This window comes from Arvicanthis niloticus, chromosome 18 (genome assembly GCF_011762505.2).
Source record: "Arvicanthis niloticus isolate mArvNil1 chromosome 18, mArvNil1.pat.X, whole genome shotgun sequence".
NCBI classification, from domain to species: Eukaryota; Metazoa; Chordata; class Mammalia; order Rodentia; family Muridae; genus Arvicanthis; species Arvicanthis niloticus.
The window spans coordinates 35,576,510-35,599,846 of NC_047675.1; the positions used below are offsets into that span (position 1 = coordinate 35,576,510).

The window sequence follows — 23,337 nt, forward strand, 5'->3', positions numbered from 1 at the left end:
CCAATCGCGTTTGGCGTAAGAGTTAACACTCCGCCTCTAACCTGTGGGTGTGCATGGAAGGGCAAAACGAGGTCGGCCATATTTACTAAGGGCGAAAATGACATAACTTCCGGTCGGGCGGATGCAAAGTGGAAGGGAACTAAAATAACGTTGTCGACTTACCGGGCTAGTCACTGGGGCGTGCGGTGGCACGTTCATTTTCTGCGTCCGTGTTTCTCACTTCCGCTTGTGAGAATTTCAGGTTGGAGGAAGCATTTCTAAGCAACAGCGCAGGTTAGTTGGGGTTAAGGTCCTTTCCCGGGATGGCACTGAGGAAGCAGGCATTTGTACCTTACTATCCGGTGGAGGAGCCCGGGTTCCTGACAGGTGGTTTGAGGTGTCCTCCCTGGCACCTGTGAACCAGAAGTAACCCAACCGCCAGCATCTTGTCAAACACGCGCAGGATGTTTTTGTAGACGTCGGCCCTGACGTAAATTAAAGTCGTCTACCTAGCGCAGTGACATACCCCTGTAATCCCAGCAGTTATGAGGCTTAGGCATAAAGATTGCCACAAATCTGAGGCCACGTTGGGGTACTAAGCGAGACCTTTGGAAAAATAAGTTCATGTTTAAATATGCCCTTTGGGGTTATCTTGGGATGGTTATTTCCATTTTCCTATGAAAGTATTATACATCAAGTTTCTGCAACAAAGGAGAATCAGACTTTACATGCTGCTTCATAACCTTTTCTCAGTGGCTGTTGATAGATCGCAGGACTACTGTTATCAATGCCCTGTTGACAGACATTGAGGTTGTTGGCGTCTTTTGCCATGATAAATGTGTTGAACAGTCTGTGAGCATAAGTCTTTGTGTCTACGTTCATATTCTCAAAAGTAGAGCTGTTGTGTAAAAAGAGGAGGCCAGTTTTCTTTCCCAAGAGCTTTTGTCTCTGAATTCCAACAAACTAGGCATGCCTTTGCTCTCTCGCCATTCTGAGTGTTAATGTCTCATTTAATGTTTGTCGGCTTAATGTGTTTCTTAAATATGTCTTTTTAGCTTGCTGTTCTTTGTCTACTTGCAAAACTTGGCTTTCCAAATGTATTTAGTGTTAATATCATTTATGGTTCTCCGTTTATATCCTTCATGTGGACATAGTCTTGGATATGGTGTCAGTTTCCCACTCCTTCCATCATCTGTCCTATACCACAGGGACCCTCTCTGTTGACCACACACTCCCCCTTCCTCTTTTTATTAGTAGCACAGGATTTGTTTAATTTAATTCTAATGGTGAGACAGGTCCAAATTCTCTTTGTGCTTCTCTTTCATCAGTAATTTGTTCTGCACTCACAGTTGATGAAATCCCTCCTGGCAGTCAGCTATTTAAAGTGTGACCTATGGGCTGGAGAGATGGCTCAGAGGTTAAGATCACTGATTGCTCTTCCAGATGACCAGAGATTCAGTTCCCAGCACCCACGTGGCACCTCACATCTATCCGTAACTCCAGTCCCAGGGAATCTGACATATATGCAGGCAAGATATGCATGTCAGACTATTAAACTGTGGCCTCTAGCTGGAACAATTTCATTTCTTGTGTAAATTTTATTCATATCTTGTGTGTGCACCTGTGCGTACATTGTCATGTATATGCATTATATGTGCTTGTATGTGTGTACACCTGTCCATGCAGTTTTGTACATGAAGGGCAACCTCAGGTGTTATGCCTTGGATGCTATCCACTTTGGGTTTGGTGTTTGTTTGTTTTGTATTGTTTGAGACAAGGACTCGGGTTTCCCTGCAACTCACTGAATAGGCTAGGCTGACCAGCCATCAAATCCCAAGGATCTACCTGAGTGCACTGAGTTCATAAGGATACTCTCACTGCATGCCAGGCTTCTTTTGAGATGGATTGCGGGGATCAAACTGGGTCCTCACACTTGCCAGGCAAACACTTTACTAACTGAGCCATCTTCCCAGCCCTAATCTAGACCTTGAAGTATAATTTTTGAGGAAGGAGGTAAAAGGAAATCCCATTTCATAGCATTAACAAGCCTTGAAACTAAATTCAGAGTAACTAATAACCCAGTTGCGTCTTCTGTGGATGCTCTCAATAGTGAATCTTCAATCATGGGATTTTTCAAATAGGAACTATCTTGCCAAAAATTAGGAACTAGACTAGCAATTTTGTAGCATGAATTCCAGCCTTTGTCTTAAATCTTGAAGGGTAACAGAACAAACTAATCTATAGAGTGAGAAGCCCAGCACCAAAGGGAGACAGATGAGGCCCCTCTAACTCAGTATCTTCTGAGCCATTTATTTAATTGTGATTTTCACACACTCTTAGTTGGTCTGTTTGTCATGTGATTAAGTGCATCTAGGAAGACCCCTTAAGTCAGTACTTAAGAATATGCAAACATCCACCAATGAAGGGCCAATGAAATACAGTCTGCCTATGAAATAGTATACTGCTATAACAGAATCTGGAAGTCTTCTGTGTAGGGATATGGGAAGCTCACTAAACATTAGATTTAAAGCAATGCAAAGTGCAGAAAGGTGAGTGAATCTTGTACCCACCTCTGCTACCCCACCCTCCAGCCACTCTTCCTCCTACTCTAGACTGCTGAGGTCAAGTTTGTCTGCCTCAGCACTTCCCATAAGTTTTGGTTCCATTTGCAGTCTGGCCGTGCTGGGAGGCAGAGCCACATTCTTTAACTGCAGGCCAACCTCCCTTTGTGCAGACGCCTGCCTTTCTACTCAGCTGTCCATGGCTCCACCAGGCCTATTGGGTGGGAACAGCACACTGAAGTTTAAAACTTTGCCTTGTCTTCCTACTCTGGTTTTTTATTAAAGATTTGTTTGTTTGTTTGTTTGTTTGTTTGTTTAATATGAGTACAGTGTAACTGTCTTCAGACACACCAGAAAAGGGCATCAGATCCCATTACAGATGATTGTGAGCCACCATGTGGTTGCTGGGAATTGAACTCAGGACGTCTGGAAGAACAGTCAGTGCTCTTAACCGCTGAGCCATCTCTCCAGCCCTCCTACTCTATTCTAATTCAAATCTTTAACTTCACTTAGAAATTCATGAGAAATTACTGTGAGAAGTTACCTAGTGTGTCAGGATGGACCCAAGGATGACAAGCAAGGGGGTGTGGCATCTTCACAAAATGGGCTTCCTGAAAGGTTTCTTTTTAAATAACCTCAGTGTCTGGTCAATGCTAAATGGTGTTGTTTTGTTCTTTCTGTTAGGACTCCCACACTTCGTCTAAGCAGCCTTTAGACACTGCAGAATTGATAGTACAAACTAGCACTGGACTTTTTCAAGATGAGCTTCCTCTTGCCCAAACTGACCAGCAAGAAAGAAGTAGACCAGGCGATCAAAAGCACTGCGGAGAAGGTGTTGGTTCTCAGGTTTGGGAGGGATGAGGACCCCGTCTGTCTGCAGCTGGATGACATTGTGAGTTTTAAAGAAGCCGCCTTAGTTAGAAGTTCATCTGTAGCAGTGAGCACCCTGAAAAGGAACAGGCTTACTGTAGATCATTACACTGTCTGTAAGAGCCAATCCAGTCCCGGTCCCGATCTGAGGCCCAAATGGACGGTGACATCCGTCCTGACGCCCTCCCCTCTAGCACCTGTCAAATCTCACTTCCCTGAGCAGGCGTGGAAAGAGCAGGAAATGCCAGCACAGCAACAGTCACATGGTGAAGCGCAGAGAGTTCTGGAGAGGGCCGGGGGAAAGGCCTCCAAGGTATACACAGACCTGAACTGTTCCCCTGGCTGCCAGGACGCTCCTGTTTGCAGCTCCTAGGATGTGCCGTGTGGAGAAATCAAGCTTCAGGGCATGTGTGCACAGCCAGTAAAGGGGAAATTGTGATGAGTTACTGTGTGTTTCTGTTCACCATGGAGACTAAACTAAGCTCTTGCATCTCTTTCTGCCCATCTCCATCACAGTCAGCTGTGGGGACCAAATGTAAGAACAGTCATTATGTAACATAAGATCAATGTGTGGAGCTGGTGAGGTGGCTCGGCAGGTGAAGTGCCTCCTGCATGGGACTTCTAACCTCAGTCAGTCTATGGAACCCAAAGTGGAGGAGGAACCCAAACCCTGAAAGTTGTCCTCTGACCTTCATGCACACCCGCACTTACACCAGTCAGTAAGTAGGAGTGATCAGAAACCCATACTTTTAACTATGAAAAAGAGTACACATTCTAGGCTGAAAGGGTAGCTCAGTGGTAGAACAGTTTCTCTTATATATGAGACCCTGAGTTCAACGCTCAAGGTCATCAAGAAAATTAGATTGATTGACTCTGAAACCCTGAAACCACACTTCCAAAGTTCAAATCCCAGCCCCGCTGCTTAGGAGTTGTGTGTCCTGGAACAAGTAACTCCCTCCTGTGCCTCAGCTTTGTCATCTGCAAAATGGGGGTGCTAAGCACTGATAAGTTAAATGGTTATAGGTTAGGTGGTTTAACAAGTGTAGAGCACTGAGGACAGTGAGCTGGTGGAGGGGCACCAGGCTCTCCTCTGATTTTCATTTCTAAGAGGAGAGAGCCTGGGGAGTGCCGACATCCTAAGTCGTTGGGGTGGGTTGTCAGGATCTGTAGTTTCTGTGTTAAAGTACTGAGCATTGAGACTAGACCTCCTGCTTTACCACTGAGCTGTGTGCCCAGCTCACTCCAAATGAGTAGAGATTCTTTTTTTTTCTCTCCGCCCCCCTTGGATATAATCAAGCACAAGCCCATGAGATAGCTCAGCAAGTCAGGTCTCTAGCTGCTAAGGAAAGCCCTGTCCTCAGCAAGCTGTCCTCTGGCTCCTGCACATGCACTGTGGCACACACACCCATCCTACCTCCCAACCCTCTGCACACACATTAAATAATAAAACTTAAAAAAAAAAAAAAAACTTAATTTCAAAAAGAAACATCACCAAAAGAAAAGAAGAAAAATCTTTTCCCCAACATGTCTTAGTTTTATATTTCCACTGCTGTGAAGAGACACCATAACCAAGGCAACTTATACCAGAACAGTTTATTTGGGGCTTACAGTTTAACAGGGCTAGAACCCATGGCCATCATTGCAGGGGCCATGGCAGCAGGCAGGCTGGCAGGCATGGGGCTGGAGTAGCTGAGAGCTCACATATTGACACAAACAACAGAGAAAGCTAACCGGGAATGGATGGGCATCTGCAACCTCACAGCCTGCCCACAGTGACACATGTCTTCCAACAAAGCCACACCTCCTAACCCCTCTCAAGCAGTTCCACCAGCTGGAGACCCAAGTAGTTAAATGTGTGAGCCTCTGGGGGGCCACTCTCATTCAAACAACCACACAGTGCCTTCTGACTGTATCACCAATGATCCAGCCTCTGAACATTAATGCTGTGTCTAGCTGGGCATAATGTACACGTGTAATCCCTGCACTTGGAAGGCAGACAGGCAGACCTTCAAGCCAGCCTGGTCTACATAGCTAGTTCCAGAATAGTGTCTTAAGAGGAATTTTCAAATGGGAAAATTTCCTCAAACAAAATTCTTCATAGTAAGCTTCATGTACAGTATTACAGTATGTTTCACTAAAGAAGCATTAATGCAACTGACATAGTATAGCATAACCTCCATCCATCTTGTCATTCACAGCTTTCAAAGACATCAGCTGACTTGAGTAAAATGGCTACTATTTACCTGGTGGATGTGGACCACACTCCAGTCTATACACAGTATTTTGACATCAGTTATATTCCCTCTACTGTATTTTTCTTCAATGGGCAGCACATGAAAGTGGATTACGGGTGAGTTAAGTTGGCTATATATTCTGGAAAGTTGGTTTTGTCAAGCCAGGTTTGTGACTGTTGTGTCCTTATTTGATGATCTTTATTTTTTATGGGAAACTTTAATGCAAAATGAGAGTGTTTTAAGTGTGACTGAAAGATTTCAATTTTCAGCTTAAATATGAAAAAAGTATAGCTTTTAAAGGACTGACTAACCAACCTTAAGAATAGAAAATATGGAATAGCTATATTAGCTGAACATAAAATATAAAACAACCAAAAATCAGTTCCAACAAAATACCTAGTATTTGGGGGTGGTTTTTGTCATTTACAGAAGATGCATTCCTGCCAGGGAGACACATTTCTCTGTTGCCAAGTCTTCTGTCCCTTGGAGAATTTTGATGTCATTCTCCAGGTGTGCCTGTAAAAATAAGTCACATGGTGTCTTCTGTGATGTCCTCCTCTCCATTCTGTTCACACTGCAATATGAGTACCGTTGGTCATATCCAGGATTGTGGTTCCTTTTCCTTTGGGGAAGATGTTTTTCCTTTGGGGAAGAGTTTAACACTGTTGGTTTAGAACTGTGTCTCCTCCCAGGCCTCGGTTACTGTGTTAGCTTATTACAGCCTTCCTGCATGGAATTCAGGATGCAGTAACAAACACCTTTAAAGTGCCTAATCTTTTAACCCAGTGATTATGTTTCCAGGGGTTTAATAGTATCTTGATGATGCATACTTTACAACTCTGAGGCAGATACTAGTTATAAAATCATATAACTAGTTTGTGATGTGATTCTTATTATCTTAAAAAAAAAAAAAAAAAGAAACCACACACACAACTAGAAGGGTATGCATCAAAAGGTGACTTCTGGCCTCACAGCTGATTTTGTTTCTCTTTTTAAATCTCTACAACCAATGTACTTGATGTTTAAAATAACTCATAAGGTTGTTTATTAATATCCACAACTCAGAAGGCTGGCAATGAGAACTTGAGAGGCTGTGGTGAGCTAATGGACTTCTTTCAGAGACACTAAGCAGACTCTGCCCACCCCAGCACTCAGGGAGCTCCACCTGATAGTGGTGTGGGAAGCCATGGAAAGGCAGGCTCCTTCCCACACCCAGACTTCCATGTAGGGGCTCAAAGCTCCGGATGAAGTCCTGTGTCCCAGACCTGCGGAAAAGGCAGTGGTCAGGCCATATAGAGAGAGCCTCTAAGACAAGGAGGAAGGGAGAGCCCACTGCTTGCTACTGACCCTGCAGGCTTTCCGCACTGGAAAGATCTGACCACAGTTATTTTCCTCTGTGCTGCAGGTCTCCGGATCACACTAAATTCGTAGGAAGCTTCAAAACCAAACAAGACTTCATAGATTTGATTGAAGTCATCTACCGGGGAGCAATGAGGGGAAAACTTATTGTCCAGAGTCCTATTGATCCCAAGAACATACCCAAATATGACCTCCTCTATCAAGACATTTAACACACTCACTGCTGTTGGAGATGAGAGTCGCAGAGGTTGAAACAGAACCTGAACCCAGAGGGCCTGTGGTCTGAAATCCCTCAGAGACATGTTCACTGCCTGAGCAAAGAGGTTTGGGGTGTCTGTAATCAACAGCCCCTTTGCAGAAGCCCCGGCACTGCACGAATCGAGATGCCTGAGTGTCCATTCCCTGAGAGTCTCAGAGCAGTGAGGCGAATATCTTTGTGGTGTTTGTAACTTCCCTTTATCTTGACTTAACCCTTAAGGTCAAGCATCCTCCTAGACACTGTGAGGACAGCTTGATTAGCCATGTCTGAGCGTGCACACACACTTGTCCCCATGCCACCATTCACTTGCCCCGTTTGCTCCCTCCTATCCCAGCTTCTCTTGAACTAACAATTAGACACAGGTGAGTTCATTTGTTTCCTCACAGACTGAAAGCAGTACCCGGTCCACAGATCTATAGCTGGCAGGCCATTGATTGCCATGAGAAAATGTGGCTCTTCACCATCCAGCACAGTTTGAGCTAAACAACAGGTTAACTGCTCTTGGGAAGTGAGGGACAGAGCTCCCCAGAAAACAGTGCCACCACCCCATATTTCAAGGTCTCAAGACCAAAAGGATATCAGATTGTTAGGGGGAAATGCCTTGAGGGGTTTGCAATTCCAAGGGCTTTTGAAGAATGTGACCCAACCTCAGGAAACTTGTGTTTTCTTAAGCCTTATGGTAGTGGTTGTCCTTGTCACTCTGGAATGAGAGTAGGTATAGAGCTGGAGGGCTATGGCCAGGCAGCTTGTGACCTGCTGGGCAGCAAGGGACTTGTCAACAGAGGCCTACATGTGTGGGAGGTAGCACTGTCACCGTGGGGCTAACACTCACATCAGCTACTTCTAAGCTTGTCCTTTAGGGAAAAGTGAAACAGGACCTGGTTCTGACAGATGGGGCACAGAAAGAAGGCTGCCTGGGTCTTCTGTGTCCTCTGCCTAAAGCTGAGAGATGCTTCAGGGATGGGGAAAGAGCCTTTTCCCACCACCTCCTTAGGATGCATGGGGCTATGGCAGCCACCCTGGACACGCAGAAGAAAAATTCGAAATCTAAGAGTCAGATCCCTAATGTTACTGAAGTTCTAGGTGAAGGATGAACTTTTTTGCACATCCCTATGATGGAATAAAAGGTCTTTGTCCAACTCACTGTCCGCCTGGTCTTCTGTCTGTCAGCCTAAGCACTCAAATGCAAGCAAGATCTCAGGACTTGCACAGGGAAATACTACCAGCTTCCTCCTGAGGGGTAGGTAAGGACAGGTGGGAGGGGCTCTGTAGTCTAAATTCATGTTCTAGATGCTATCTTGCTTACTTTCCCTTCCACAGGTATTTATTAAGCATGTGTTATATACCCTGGTCAGTGCTAGAAACCATGCAACTATGCTCCGTGCCAGAGAGAGGTCTCCGAGGGGAGAAGAGGAGGTCCTTGTACAGAAACAGACCAGCACTGCCGGGGAGGGGAGCCGAGTAATGGAGGGAGGGCCTGAAGGTCTCTTATTTTTCTATAGTAATGGCCTGCCACCTGCTGTCAGGTGCTGTGTGAGTATGTGGCTATGCTGTTTCAGTTTCTGGCTGGTTCTGGATGTAGGTCCTTGTCTCCCATGATCCCATAGCTCTACCCTGGGGAGATACCAGTGACTCAGAAGGTGGAGTTATCTTGGAGGTAGAAGGGCATGCGGCTTGCCTATAACCCCAGAACAGGGTGAGATTCTCCACTGTGGAAGAAGAGCCACTGAAGGAGAGGCCCAACTCTGCCAAGTCTTGGAGCATTCCAGCCATGGGACTCTGCAGTCTCTAGTGTTCATCCCTGATGGAGAAGGTCTGGGGACAGGCAATGAGCACCTGTAGCTTGCCTGCCTGTGCCTGTTTGGGTTTCTGGTGCATTGGCAAATGGAAGCACAAACAGAGCCTCTGTCACAACTCTCGTTGTCCCACTCTGAGCTCGTACTCCTCAAAGGCTTTCCTCACCCACTCCAGAGAGGTGACATACTGTGAGGAAAGCCAGAGTTTGCATTCAGGCAGACCCAGGATAAACCAAGGGACACAGTGATCTCCCAGAGACCTGTGTGGGCAGTCTATAACACTCTAGGGACTTCCTGGTATGTCAGGATGTCCCCATTTTTCTAGTAGACCATCTTCTCAGCTGCCCAGCACTGGAAATGAGAATAAAAGCTACCGGGTACGAAGAGCCCAGAGATGGGTCCAAAGCTCGTTTTTTATTATTGACTGAGCAATGCAGGGCAGCACCCCTAAGATTACAGCCCAGCCCTTCTGCTTCCCCTCCTCCATAGCTCCCAGCCTGCCCTGCTGTGTGCAGCCTTCGAGTCAGCCCTGAACTAGTTCTTGGCCATGGTTTCCTGGACCCAGTCCTTCAGGTCGGCCATCCTCACATACACACCATACTCGGCTACAGCACAGCTCTTGTCAAAGCTCAGGATCCCAGCTGCGTACCAGGTGTCCTGTTCCATGTCATGAACGGCAAAGGCACTGCCAGCATCCCCGTAGCAGGTGTCTTCCTGGTACTTGGTAAGGCCAGCACAGAAGGTATGCTCATTCAAGATAGGCTGTACCCCAACAGGACTCGTATCGGCTTTCTTCTCAGGTACTGTACTATTCTCATAGTGTAACACACACTTGTCCTGGTCAGCCACGGGCAGCATGACATACTTGAGACGCTCAGTAAATCTAAAGTTGGCATTCCGCCCCCAGCCGGACACATAGCCTATGCGGCCTGGTGCTACATAGTCTTTGGAAGGCAGGCAGATAGGCATCACTTTCTCGGTGACAAGCACCTTCTGCTTGAGTTTGATCAGCCCAATATCCACCACCGAGTATTTGGGGTGGAGAACCACCTTCTCAATCTCCACCGGCTGGTTTTTTCCCACATAGAGTTTTAAGGTAGGGGCAATGTCCTTGGCCGATGCAGTCTCACTGTGATTTAGGAAGAGGTTTTTGGCCGTGGTCAGCAGCCACTGGTCACTGATCAGTGTGGCCCCTGTGGTGAGTCCATGGCGGGAGATCATCTTGGCCTGCCAAGGAAAGCTGCCTTTGGCATCCATTGAACCACCGATGATGCGCTGCACCTGGTCCACAGGATGCTTGGGCTTCCCACACACTGCGGAGGGAGAGAGGAAGGATGTGAGTCCAGAGCAGGGCCCACCTGCAGAGCCCTGGACGCATCAGCCACTGCTGCTTCTGCACCCAACAGAATGTGAACACTGCCCTTGCCATCTGTTCCCCACATTTCTGGTATTTACACATTAAGTGTCTAAGACAGAGTTTTTAAAAAACCCTGGCTGATAAGCTACTATATAAATATATGTACCTACATACATATGTAAACGTTGTCACGCACACACACACACACACATACACATTCCACAATTCTCTGAAAGTCAATGAAAGGGCTGGAAGCTGTGTGCATTTCATTCTTAGACAAAGATGGCCCTGCAGCAGCAGTGGCGGGAACACAGATTTTACGGACAATGAAGTCAACCCAAAACAGGTAACTAAAACTGACAGCTGAAGTTGGGCAAAATCTTGGTCCAGGCACAAGAGAGGAGAGCTATAGAATATGGGAGTCCCAGTTGTCACCAGATCCTGCCTTCGCCCTTGTGGGTTCAGCTTATGTTATTTCCTCCCTGGCCTGGTCCTTCCTGAGGTGTGTCCTCTTTACCTTGGACCAAGGCTCTGTAAGCAGGTGTTCTGGATGGAGGGCATCTCCATGGGAAGCAGCTGATTCAGCCAAGCCCTTAGCCTAAATGAGCATGGTGCTGAGCTTTCTGGGAGTGATTTTGTCCCTCCTTTGGCAGATGTGGTTCTCTCTGACCCAGGCCACACAAGAGGAGCATGGCCACATTTTAACCCCATGCTCTAAGAACTCAGCACCCACCTGCCTCACATTCGGGGAGTTTCTCTCCAGCCGCTGTGTTCACCCATTGCTTCTCACTGTTTAAGGAGTACACTCCTGAAACAAAAGGAGATGAGCTCAGGGAAAATGAATCTGGCCTGGGGATTAAAGAGTTGGACAGAAAGAAGTTAGAAACTGTGAGGAATGTAGGCTGCACAGTGTCATAGGTAAAGACTACACTCCCAGGCAACAGGGACCATGGAACTGTAGCCCCTTAACAGAACAAAACGGGAAGCTGAGACAAGTTAGTTTGGTGGAAGGACCGCCACAGAAGACAGGAACTTTATTCGAATCTTATTCCCCTGGTTCCAGGCAGTAGTCGAGAAGTTTCTGGCCAGGTACCCCAGCCCCATCCATCATGGGAACATCCAACAGGGCCAGGGGTGTGGATGGAGGAATGCTCATCCCGGCCTTACCATCTCCTTCGGTCCGTAGTCTGTAGAACTGTCGGCAGCGATAGCGAACCAAGTGCTCCACATAGCCGTTTGCAATCTCTGGAGGCTTTGGGCAGCTGTCATCTGCCAAGAAAAAGAGGCCAGAGAAAGGCTGTGGATGCATGTGGGGAGCCGACAGAAGGCGGCTGTCATCCTTGCAGCCATCTTGAGCCATATACCCTGATACCCTGACAAGAGACTTGTTTTCAACAGCCTATAGCAGCTGAGCACACTGATAACATCTTGTTTTATATACCCAGGATCTCCCCTTGGGTGTGTGTGACTTAAAGGTGTATGACTTAAGAAGTGAGACTTATAAAAGGCGAGAGGCAGACAGAAGAGAGAACTGGAAACTTGGAACTTGGAGGCACTAGGGAGTAGGAACTAGGGACTAGGAACTGGAGACTTGGGACCTGGACTAGGAACAAGAAACTTGGAAAGAGAGAGGAAGAGAGACGAGAATAAACAGGACTGAATCACACTCTGTCTGGTCTCCATTCTTTGTGTCTGCCCTCACTCTTTCTCTTGCTGAACCCTGACCCAAGGACCGGAGCAGCAGTGCGGGCTCTGACAATTTAGCCCCCAAAGCTTGGGGCAGTGCGGGTTCCAGCATTTGGCAGAGCGGTCCTGGACAGATGCACAGATGGCTCCCTGTGAAAAGTCAGCAGAGACGGAGCGGCCCTGAACACCAGACTTCCTCGCACCCGAGTAGAAGCTGAGGAAGGGAGGCCCCGAAGATCTAGGTGAGAAGAGGATCTGTGTCTTCCTTAATACAGTGTGGGACTGATGTGGCCAGCCTGGGGCTCAACTGAGATGTCGTGGACAGCTCCTGGGGAACCCCAGAGACTCACCTTCAATGTCCATGGCATCATTGCCCAACTCCACGGCAAAAAGCTGACCCCAGAGGAGGAGAGTGACAACAGCTCCCAGGGCTCTGTAGAGAAGTGGCAAGAAGGAGTGGAGTTGGTCTCCTTGCACGTGTGCATGTACACAACATAACACACACACACACACACACACACACACACACACACACACACAACCTTCCATTAAGCAGATAGTAAAGGAAGAGAATGAGATGCTAGGACCAAAGAACTGCTTCCTACCCACCCCACCCAGGCTTCAGCAAATTCCAGATGCATAACAAGCCCGGTGTCACTGGGGATTTTGTAGAAGCTTAGCAAGGGGCCACGGTGACAGAGGAAGAAAAGCACCACCTGTGTAGTAGCATATGCATCATCCCAGCACTTTGAGGCAGAGGCAGGAGGATCGACGCTTTAGCCAGTGCTACATAACAAGTGCCTGTTTCAGAAACACCTGAGAGGTGGGAGGTGGGAACAGAGTCGAGAGGAGCGGAGGCACGGAGTGAAGTGAGCCTCTCGCTCTAACGGTGATCCACAATGCCCAGCAAGGGGAAGCCTGTGCCACACGCCCATTAAGTACCAGGCTATGAAGACACTGTTAGGACCGTGTAGCTAACTTGATGGCTATAGTTGATTTTGCTATTCTCACTTTTGGAAATGTTCTGTAATAAAAAGGTTGTTTTAATGTATAATTTGTCATTGTTGTTGCTCTTAAGACATAGTCCCATTCTTTGCCCAGGCTTGTCACAAACTCCTGAAGTACCAGACTCACCCTGCCTCAGCTTCTAGAATCCCTGGGTGTGCGCCATCACATGGACTTATATGCTTTTGAAGGGCTGTATATCAATTCCAAGAATGCCAGAAGTTACCTGGGGAAAACTGGCTTCCTAACAGCACGACTGTGTCCATCATTGGTACACAGACTACACTTAAACAGTAACCAATTCCCTGCAAATGCTGCCCAGTCAGGAAGTTCCTTTGGACACTATGCTTCTAGACTTTTTGCAACCTTCAAAGTCTTTATATTTTGATTTTTAAAAAGTGGGTGCCTTGATGGTGTCACTAAAATGTGTGACTATTGTCTTTTTTTCCGTTAAAAGCAGGTTTGTTAATAGCACAGTCAGCGCTCCAGGAAGCTGCTGCACGCCTGGTAAAAACAAAGCCTTTTCATCTCCATGGGAAAGGTCTTCGTTAGAGATAGATAGTCCATCTCTCATGGATACAGGAGGAAAGGGTTTAATCACTAGCCCTTGGGTCACTGAGGGTCGAGGCGCACCCTACCTTTGACATTTCAGCATGAGGTCGTCACCTACAAAATTCACACTCAAACTGCACAGTCAAGTTACAAAACAAAAATCTCCCTACGCTTTAGGTAAGCTTACAGTTCCGTATCGCGATGCATTCACAGCTATCCTCAGCTGCATGTGGCCTGCAGGCTGTGGGCTTAACTCTCACAGAACATTAGCCCGGTTCCTGCATCCCATTTTCTCACATCTCCCAGAGATGCTACACTGCGTGCTCATAGAGGGAAGGGAAGTGTGGACTGTGGACTCACCTCATCGTGAACCTCTCTTGCCTCTCTCTGGAAGGTCTGTGCCGTGCTGACTCCTGCCGAGCCTTTTATGCTTCAGGGTTTTACCCCCACCTCCTCCTCTTCTATTTCTGTGTTTGCACAATGTCGGCCTTGCTAAGGTCAGTGCCTGTTCCAGTAACCAAACCACAAAGCAAACCCCTGTCAAAAGCTGAGCTCTTGCTTCACACTTGGCTCTCCAAGTGGTGTTATTTTACAAGTCATGAAGAAATCTAGCAACCTCATGACCCCTCCCACCCAACACAGTGGTGGATAACCCCCAGAGGGTAGGATGGGGAACAGGGGCAGTTAATCTGACACTTAATTGGGAGAGGTTGTTGGTTAGACCTTTTTGATTATTTTATTATTTCAAAGCCCCTTTAGACATCCTTGTGACCCATCCAGCCTTAGCTGAAACTATAAAGACAGTATTTCCTTTTTTCAACCGTACTACCTAAGTATCACCATCTCCTGAGTGTGGAAAGCTCTGGAACTCGCAACCAGCAAACTGAGTTTATTGGGTCTTGGTCTAATGCTCTTCTTTAATCTCAGAGTGACTAAAGCTATAGTGTAGACTGACATGGGACCTTTGTGCTGGCTCTTTTCTCTGGAATTTTCAGGGCTGAGAAAGGTTTTTTTCTGGAATCGTTTCAAATCCAGTGTAGACATTCCTGCAATCTCATTCAGAGAGCAGTCAACAGAAATTGGTTCCATTTCACAGTCGCACCCCACCTGTGAGGACATCTTCCTGTTGCTAAAAGTGTTCCAACTTGAAATCAGTGAAATGAGCCTGCCGTGTTTCCTCTGATTGTTCTTAGTGGAAAATCACTCCACACAGCTAGTGTAGACACAGAGCAGACTCAATGGCAGGACTCTCTGTAGCTTCACAGTCCAGTGGCTAATCCAAATGGGCAGCTGAGAAAAATCGGTGTTTCAGCCAAATACCTGTTCTAGTATGCTGTTCACTCAAATGTAGCAACTCAATGTAAACGACTTCACTCATTTTTTTAAAATGTTTTTAAATTAGATCACATCACAGAATTACTCCAAATCAACTGGGAAGATCCCAGATCCCTATCAGTAGGAGACTGGGGTCACTCGATGGGACATTGTACGGCCATGCAGACTCTCAGACCAGGGATGATCTTACAATTCTGAAAAGAAAGGACAAAGTAGCAGAGGAGTACAGGGAGAAGTACCCTGCTCTTACAGAGCTCCAAGCCAAGCATAGTTTGTTAAAGGACACCCAAATCACAAACAACATCAAGACAATGAAAAGACAGGGCTGGAGCTATGGTTCGGTGGATAATAGCACTTGCTGTTCCTCCAAAGGACCTGAGTTCAGTTCCCAGAATCAGGAATCACAGCTTACAAGCAGCTTGTGATTCCAGCTCATCTGAGAATCCATCCAGTGCCTCTGATAGACACACACACACCTACATGTCATATAGAAACAATAAAAGTTTAAAAGAAAATCCAAAATCCACAGAAAAGAAGAAAATGTTTGCAGATGCTCTATCTGATAAAGGCTTAATATCCAAAATATGTGAAGGTCTCCTACAGCAAAGTAACAAAAACAAATAACACAGTTAAAACATGGGCAAAAGATCACAGCATTTGGGAGCCTGGCTGGACCAAAAAAAAAAAAAAAAAGGCAAAAAATATAAAGAATTTGAACAGATAATCCTTTAAAAGACACATATGGCCAAAGAGCACATGGAAAGATGCTCAGGTAGATTAAAGTCACATAACATCTCCCTCTGGTGAACACACACACTTACACAAGACACATGTGTGTGCATGCACGTGCACACCTGTACACAAATACACTCACATGCATGCACAAATGCTCACACTCATATATGTACACACACATATGACACATGTTCACACACATACATATGTGTACACGACTGTACACATAGAAAAAATCAAAGAAGAAAATTTACTCAGGATCATTGAAAAAAATCTCCTTAGCAAAACGCTATAATCACATTTACTAAAAATGGCTGTAAATTATGGGTGTTGGAGGCACGAGCCTGTTGGGAGGCCAGCTCCTAGCAGAAAGCAGCTATCATCTTTGCAGCCATCTCGGGCCTTATATTTGAAGGTTGATACTTTTCCACCCTGAAAAGGGACTTGCATGATGCCTACAACAGCTGAGCATACTCTGACTTGTTGTTTAGTGTCCCCAGCTGTAAAGCACACATGGTAAAGTGTCTCCAGCTGTACTCACCTGCTTGTGCTTATATACCCATGATTTTCTTTCAATAAACAAGACTTGATCATTCACTCTGTCTTGGCTCCACTCTTCATGTCTCCTACCCCTCCATCCCCACTCTCTCCCTTGCAGACCCTGTTGACTGACCCGCAGACCAGGTCATCTGGCGCCTAATGTGGGGCATCGAGAATGAGAGACCCCATGAAGGACATTACTGGAAGAAGGGTCAACCAAAAATTCAAAAGGGAAACAAAGGTGATCACCACTGAAACCTGCCACGCTGAGACCAGGTAAGTCATAGTAACAAAAATGGGGCAAGAAATAAGTCCACATGAATTATATGTGGCCACGTGTGTCAATTGTCTGTTTTTGTTTCATTGTTTGAATGATTGTTGTTCTGTGTTTCATGTTTGAAAGAAAAAGAAACACATAAAGGAGTTACAAGACAATTTTTCCCTTAAACAACAAATAGAGTTAGAGGAAGAATATCAAGACTTAATTAATCAGTTACAAAACTTAAAGACAGGAAAGACATCTCATGAGGGTAAGGCCACTCTCGAAAATCCACTGGGTCCTCGAGTTCCTCAACATGGAGTCCAAAGATGGTCCCTGCCCTCTGGCTTTAGTTCAGCCACAGATCACCCAGAGGAGGGAGAGGCTGAGACTTTCCCTGTATCAGAGACCATAGACACTCAAGGGGTTGCTTGGAGACATCACACAGGGTTTAATTTTCAAATCATTAAAGAATTTAAAAATGCAGTGTCACAATATGGTGCCACTGCTCCTTTTACTCTTGCAATCTTAGAATCTGCCACAGAGGAGTGGCTGGCTCCTGGGGATTGGAATACTCCAGTTCTTAGCAATGGTGACCATCTTATTTGGAAATCAGTATCATAAGAATTATAAAGAGACGGCTAGGAGAAATGTTCAGGCAGGCAATGGTTGGTCCTTTGATGCCTTAGTAGGAGAAGGGCAATTTGCTTCTAGTGGTAACCAGATGCAATATGACCCAGGCTTATTTACTCAAATTCAAAATGCAGCCATGAAGGCTTGGCATAAACTCCCAGTAAAGGGAGACCCTGGTTCATCCTTGACAGCAATCAGACAAGGGCCTGATGAATGATTTTCTGATTTTGTTCATCAATTAATGACAACAGCAGGTAAGGCAGAGGCAGGTGTAGATTATGTGAAACAGTTGCATATGAAAATGCCAGTCGGTGGTGGCGTACGCCTTTAATCCCAACATTTGGGAGGCAGAGGCAGGCGGATTTCTGAGTTCGAGGCCAGCTTGGTCTACAGAGTAAGTTCCAGGACAACCAGGGCTGCACAGAGAAACCCTGTCTCGAAAAACAAAAAACAAAAAAACAAAACAAACAAACAAAAAAACAAAAAAAAAGAAAGAAAGAAAGAAAGAAAGAAAGGAAGGAAGAAAGAAAGGAAGAAAGAAAGAAAGAAAGAAAGGAAATGCCAGTCATGCCTGCCAAGCAGCCATTAGACCCTACAGGAAGAAGACAGACCCTACTGGGTACATCAGACTCTGTTCTGACATAGGGCCCTGCTACCAACAGGGCTTAGCTATGGCTAATAGTTGCCATGCAAGAACAATCAGTAAGATTTTTTTTTTTTTTTTTTTTTTTTTTTTTTGGCAAGTAAAAAACAAAAAGGCCTGTTTTAAGTGTGGCAAGCCTGGACACTTTGCAAAAGACTGCAAGGCAAGAAACAAGTCAACCCAGAGACAGCCCAGAAAACAGCCTGAGCTATGCCCACATTGCAAATGTGGAAAGCAAGGTAAATTCAAGACAAATACACAAGAAAACACCCTTTCCTATAATCGGGGAAACAGGAACAGGAGCCACCCCCAGGCTCTGAACCAACACAAGCCAAAACAGGGTTATGGGGCGGTCAATTTCATACCAGCAAACTACAACAACCCTTTTCAGAATTTAGTCAAGCAACACCAGGACAGAATTTTGCAACAGTCCCCTGGAAAGACGCATTAACCAGAACCTGGAATGGGCCAGACCCAGTGCTTATCTGGGGAAGAGATTCTGTCTGCATATATTCCCAAATAGCAGATGCCGCATGCTGGCTGCCAGAGAGACTGATTCCAGGGAGAAGCCCTGAGAACCTTATTTTTATTTTGCAGGAAACATGAAGATCCTTCACAATTGCCTTCAAACTGGAACAGATCAACCAGCATATGCCATATTACCTGACTTGGAAAATTATCAATGCTGAAGGAGACATGATCACCAGTACCTCCAGGGTGGCTCTATTGGACTTTTGGTTCCCTGACTTATGATTTAGTGGGGTACATTGTTTAGACCCAGGAGAGAACCCATTACCACAGTTATTATAGCTGTCTTTGGGGGTTTGGGATTGACTGGGGCAGGGATGGGAATTTCCTCGCTTGTTTTATAAGATCAAAGCTATGATCAGCTCTGCATTTCTATAGATTTAGATTTAGAAAGAATGGAATCTGCTATATCGCATTTGTAAAATTCATTATCCTCCTTATCTGAAGTAGTGCTACAGAATAGAAGAGGCTTAGACTTTTTATTTCTCCAACAGGGAGGTTTGTGTGCTGCCCTTAAAAAAGTGTTGCTTTTATACCGACCATTCAGGCATTGTTAATTCTCCTGTCTCTTGTGCCCATATTGTTCAGCAAACTGATGGCTTCTGTACAACAACGGGTAGATGCTATTCAAATCAAATCCACGCAGGTCCATTATTACAGGCTGGAAGTAGGTGACTCTAAAACCTCTGTCATCGAGACTGACAAGGATTAGCCCGTAATTTATGTGCTAAGCCAGATAGTCAATGACGAGTAAAAGAACACCTCAAGACCCCTGCCCCTAACTTTGAGGCCTCACCAACCTAAGACAGGAGCTCAACCAAATGACTGTTGAGTATTCAAAGATGGGAAAAGGAGGCTAGGGTCTTCTGTTCCAACCTAAGACAGGCACAGTTTCTGTAAGTTTGCCTAGCCTTCCCTTTTGAAAAAAATTGAAAAGGTGGACCTGTTGGGAGACAACTCCTAGCAGAAAGCGGCTATCATCTTTGCAGCCATCTCGGGCCTTATATTTGAAGGTTGATACTTTTCCACCCTGACAGGAGGCTTGTTTTTCTAGCATGATGCCTACAACAGCTGAGGACATTCTGACTTGTTGTTTAGTGTCCCCAGCTACACCCCCCTGCTTGTGCTTATATACCCATGATTTTCTTTCAATGAGACTTGATCAGACACTCTGTCTTGGCTCCATTCTTTGTGTCTCTTGCCCCTCCATCCCCACTCTTTCTCTTGCTGACCCTGTTGACTGACCTGTAGGCCGGGTCATGAGCCACCACACCTGTTTTAATTACTCAGTTTCAGTATTACTTGGTTTTTATTTCATTTTGCTTTGTTAGGTTTTTGGAGGGGATGTTGTGGTCATGTGTGTTAAATTTGATTTCATTTATTATGTGTGGAGGTGAGGTAGGGAAGTATGTACATGTGTGTACACACCTATGCCACAGTGCACATGTGGCAACTGCAGTTGTGAGCATGCACAGGTGCACGTGCACGCATGCGCGCACACACACACACACACACACACACACACACTCTTGTGGTGCACCACATACATGCAAGCATACATGCTGTAAAAGATTAAGATCTTGTACTAGTTTTGATAAGATGAACTTCAAACTTAAAAGTAGTAGTACACATAAGAATTTGGACTTTTGTTTGTTTGTTTGTTTGTTTGTTTGTTTGTTTGTTTTTTGAGACAGGGTTTCTCTGTGTAGTCCTGGCTGTCCTGGAACTCACTCTGTAGACCAGGCTGGCCTCGAACTCAGAAATCCACCTGCCTCTGCCTCCCAAGTGCTGGGATTAAAGGTGTGCGCCACCACTGCCCGGCCTGAATTTGGACTTTTAATATAACTTATTATTTTTTTAATATTTGAAAGAATTCTTTTTGAGACAGGGTCTCACGCCAAAAAAGCCTGGAACTCACAGAGAGCCATCCACCTGCCTCTGCCTTCCAAGTGCTGGAACTAAAGGTGTGTATCACCACATCTGGCAACATTTAAAATACTTGTCTTCCACTAGCTTTTTGTGGTGTGTTCCTACATAACTTTTCTGTTGGTCACCATCATGATTTCAAGTGATGTTTCTTCACTTTTCACAGTCTGGGTTTGTGCATTCATCTCTTCTCAGATAACACAAAGACCTCACAGCAAAGGCTTTCTCTCTCCCTACCTTCCTTCCTTGGGTTATTTCTGTATCTCCCATCTCAATGCTGTCATTGATGAACACTTTCCAGCTGCACACTTGGATCCCAATGTTGTAGTCTGAATAAGAAATGTCCCCCATAGTCTCATGTATTTGAACACTTGTCTCCCAGGTGGTACTGCTTTGAGGGGGGCATTGTAGAATCTTAGAGATACAGCCTTGCTAGAGTAAGTATATCACTGGGGATGGGCCTCGTGGGCTTAAAGACTTGCCCTACTTCCTGTGTGTTGTAGAAATATGCTCAGCCAGCTTCCTGCTCCCTCCAGCTGCTGCTGAGTCTTCCTTACCATCATGTAACCTGTCTGGAACCATGAGCCCAAACAAACTTTTTTTTTGTTGAAGTTGCGTCTGTCATGGTGTTTTATCACAGTAAAAGAAACATAACTAATATAGAAGTTGACATCAAGGTTGGGGTCTTCAGTCAAAGGAAAAAGAAGCCATGAACTTGTAAGATAGCAACAGATGGGGGCACACGGGAGGGGTTGAAGGCAAAGGGTGTAATTGTAGTATAATCACACAAAAAAATTAAAGTTGAAAAAAAAAAAGATTGAGGTTGTTGCTCTGAGGAATGTGACCATGTTGGGTTTTTGGAGGAATGTGGAAGAGTTTGGAACTTTGGGCTAGAAAAGCCGTTGAATGCTATAAGCATCTGTTGATGGGCCATTCTATGAGGAGCCTGGAAGTCAGTAGTGCTGAGAGTGATGTAGATACTGAAGGCCTAGCTCATGAGGTTGCAGATGGAAGCAAGGACTTGATTAGCAGCTGGGCTAGAGGCCATTGCTGTGATATGTTTGCAAAGAACCTGACTTCCTTCTGCCAAAGTCCTGGGAACTTGCTTGAAGCTAAATTTAAAGGTAACTGGCTAGCTGGGTGTGGTGGCACATGCTTTTAATCCCTTCACTCAGAAGGCAGAGGTAGGTGGATGATCTCTGTGAGTTCTAAACCAACCTGGTCTATGTAGAGAGTACCAGGACTTGCAGGCAGTTTTTAGAGTTATATTAACACTCTCTTGCCTTTGACTTTTAACCTGTTTCTTACGGGAGAAGGCAGACTTTAATGAAAATTGTGACGGAATTCCCCTTTTCCCATCTCTGCTGGTCTGTCCTTGCTGGGAGGGGTTGGCTTGAGGGCTGTGTGTAGTTTGGCAGCCAACATCTTGGAAATTCCTCACTTATGCAATGTTTGGGTTGATGATTTTTGGGGAGGAGGTTAATATTTTGGAGAAGTTTTTCTAAAAGCTTGCAAACATTGGCAAGTTTGTCTGCCAGCGGCCTGGGTTTTTGGGAACAGAATGGCAGGCAGTTGGAAGCCTGGCTGGGAAGCAGAGCCTGTGTTCCCAGCTGGGTATGCTGCGAGGCCCCTGGAGCTAATTGCAGTGTTCTAGAAAGGGGTGTCATAACAGGAGTGCCTGTTTAATTTGTTTATCGAGACAGGTTGCAGTTTTGAGCAACATGCTCTGGGTTCCCACACTCCTCTTTTGATCCTGCTGGAGAGAGGTGTGTACCCCAGGAAAACATGGGGTTCTCGGCCCGTGCTGCACGTAAACATGTTGGCATTCGCTTATTCTCTGCACTCAGTGTCTCCAGCATTGCCAGCACACAACTCAGATCTGTTTGCTGAACTACATGGAGGGTAAATAGAACCTCTGCCCTCCAAGTTTGCGGAGAGAGCAGAAATTATGCAAAGCATGACCAAGTGCTCCCTGCTCTCGACGTACACAACTGAAGGGCTTGTCCTTCCAGAACCACCCTACCAAGGCCCTTACAGAAAAGGCAGTCATCTCACAGAAAGGACAGGCCACATGTGAGAGTCCTTACCCTGGGTCAGGCACTTTTCTGCATGGATTCTGAACATCTACTGATTGGATTCTTCAACATCACTAAAGCATGTGGTCCTATCATCATTTAACAAGTCTGTCTTTACAACTGAGACACTGGACTAGAAATTTGTTCAAAATCACAAAGTTAGTAAGAAATAGTAAGCAGAGAGACAGGTCCGAGACATAGGCCAAGCCTACGATCACCCAGAGGTCCTGACCTATATGCCGACCTTCTCTGGATTAGGGGTCTGTCACACTACTGCCTCTAGTCCCCACCACAGTCACCTCTAAGAGTCATCAGACAACAAAACCTTTAATCCTAGGTTAGGGCATTGTTTACCCAGAACACTGGCCAGGCTGATGTCATCTCTCAGGAGCTATGAGGGGTCTTGAGGAGATCTGTATATCAGATTAAAACTGTGAATGTGACAGGGACACGCAGCAAAGTAGAAAGAAGGTCCCCAAAGCTGGGGAAGCCAGTGCTTTTCAGAAAGTGAGGCTGCCCCAGCTGGGGCTTCTTATACCAGGCCTGCGGGGACATCCAAGGACACTGTGGCAGAAAGGCCATGAGATGCTAGCACAGAACATGCAGACCATGGCTGAGAAGTACAGTATTAGGCAATAGCTCAAGGAAATGGCATCACTGCATTCAGGCAACAGACTTTCTGAGTACCAACCAGATCCTGGGAGGAGCCACCCAGCCCAATCCCTCGACAGATATCTCTAGCAGGGGTGGAATTAAAATAGAATTGAACTTTTGAACAGTCAGTCCAAGGAGTCAGATACCTGGCAATCCAGAAGTGGCTTCCCTCCCACTGCAGAGCTCAGGCTTCTGCTCCTGCCATGGGGTATAATCCAAAGGGTTCGTTGCTTCCACCCACCCACCCCCTCCTATTCATGTGTGGCTTCCCAGAGACTAAGAAGAGCAAAGCCTGGTTATCTCCATCCCCAACATGGACCAGGGCACTGTTCGATGACTGTCTGAGGCAGG

At 45.9% G+C, this 23,337-nt stretch overlaps 2 protein-coding genes across 3 annotated transcripts; one reads left to right on the forward strand and one right to left on the reverse strand.

Annotated features, from left to right (window-relative positions):
• Positions 1-112: 112 nt before the first annotated feature.
• Txnl4b (thioredoxin like 4B) lies at positions 113-10,375 on the forward strand. 2 transcript variants are annotated; one of them, XM_034522155.2, is made up of 4 exons: positions 114-273; positions 3,225-3,432; positions 5,609-5,760; positions 7,050-10,375. In XM_034522155.2, the coding sequence occupies exons 2-4, from the start codon at positions 3,301-3,303 to the stop codon at positions 7,213-7,215; spliced, it is 450 nt and encodes a 149-aa protein (XP_034378046.1). In that variant the 5' UTR covers positions 114-273; positions 3,225-3,300; the 3' UTR covers positions 7,216-10,375. The 2 variants fall into 2 exon arrangements, with proteins under 2 accessions (XP_076771984.1, XP_034378046.1); XM_076915869.1 differs by lacking the exon at positions 3,225-3,432 and having other exon boundaries at positions 113-273.
• On the reverse strand, positions 9,453-14,100 carry LOC117723150 (haptoglobin). The gene is made up of 5 exons (XM_034522597.1): positions 14,019-14,100; positions 12,452-12,534; positions 11,583-11,684; positions 11,149-11,223; positions 9,453-10,371 (listed from the first exon to the last, which is right to left on the reverse strand). Exons 1-5 carry the CDS (start codon positions 14,021-14,023, stop codon positions 9,593-9,595), a joined length of 1,044 nt encoding a protein of 347 aa, XP_034378488.1. The 5' UTR covers positions 14,024-14,100; the 3' UTR covers positions 9,453-9,592.
• Positions 14,101-23,337: the final 9,237 nt, after the last annotated feature.

What these genes read in the sequence shown, in the direction of transcription:
- Txnl4b (XM_034522155.2), top strand. Translation starts at nt 3,301, where the DNA reads ATGAGCTTCCTCTTGCCCAAACTGACCAGCAAGAAAGAAGTAGACCAG. An exon ending in GTCTGCAGCTGGATGACATT is followed by an intron (nt 3,433 to 5,608) that starts GTGAGTTTTAAA and finishes TGTCATTCACAG; the next exon opens with CTTTCAAAGACATCAGCTGA. An exon ending in CACATGAAAGTGGATTACGG is followed by an intron (nt 5,761 to 7,049) that starts GTGAGTTAAGTT and finishes TCTGTGCTGCAG; the next exon opens with GTCTCCGGATCACACTAAAT.
- LOC117723150 (XM_034522597.1), bottom strand. An exon ending in TGATGCCATGGACATTGAAG is followed by an intron (nt 11,685 to 12,451) that starts GTGAGTCTCTGG and finishes TTTTCTTGGCAG; the next exon opens with ATGACAGCTGCCCAAAGCCT. An exon ending in ACTCCCCGAATGTGAGGCAG is followed by an intron (nt 10,372 to 11,148) that starts GTGGGTGCTGAG and finishes CTCCCTCCGCAG; the next exon opens with TGTGTGGGAAGCCCAAGCAT.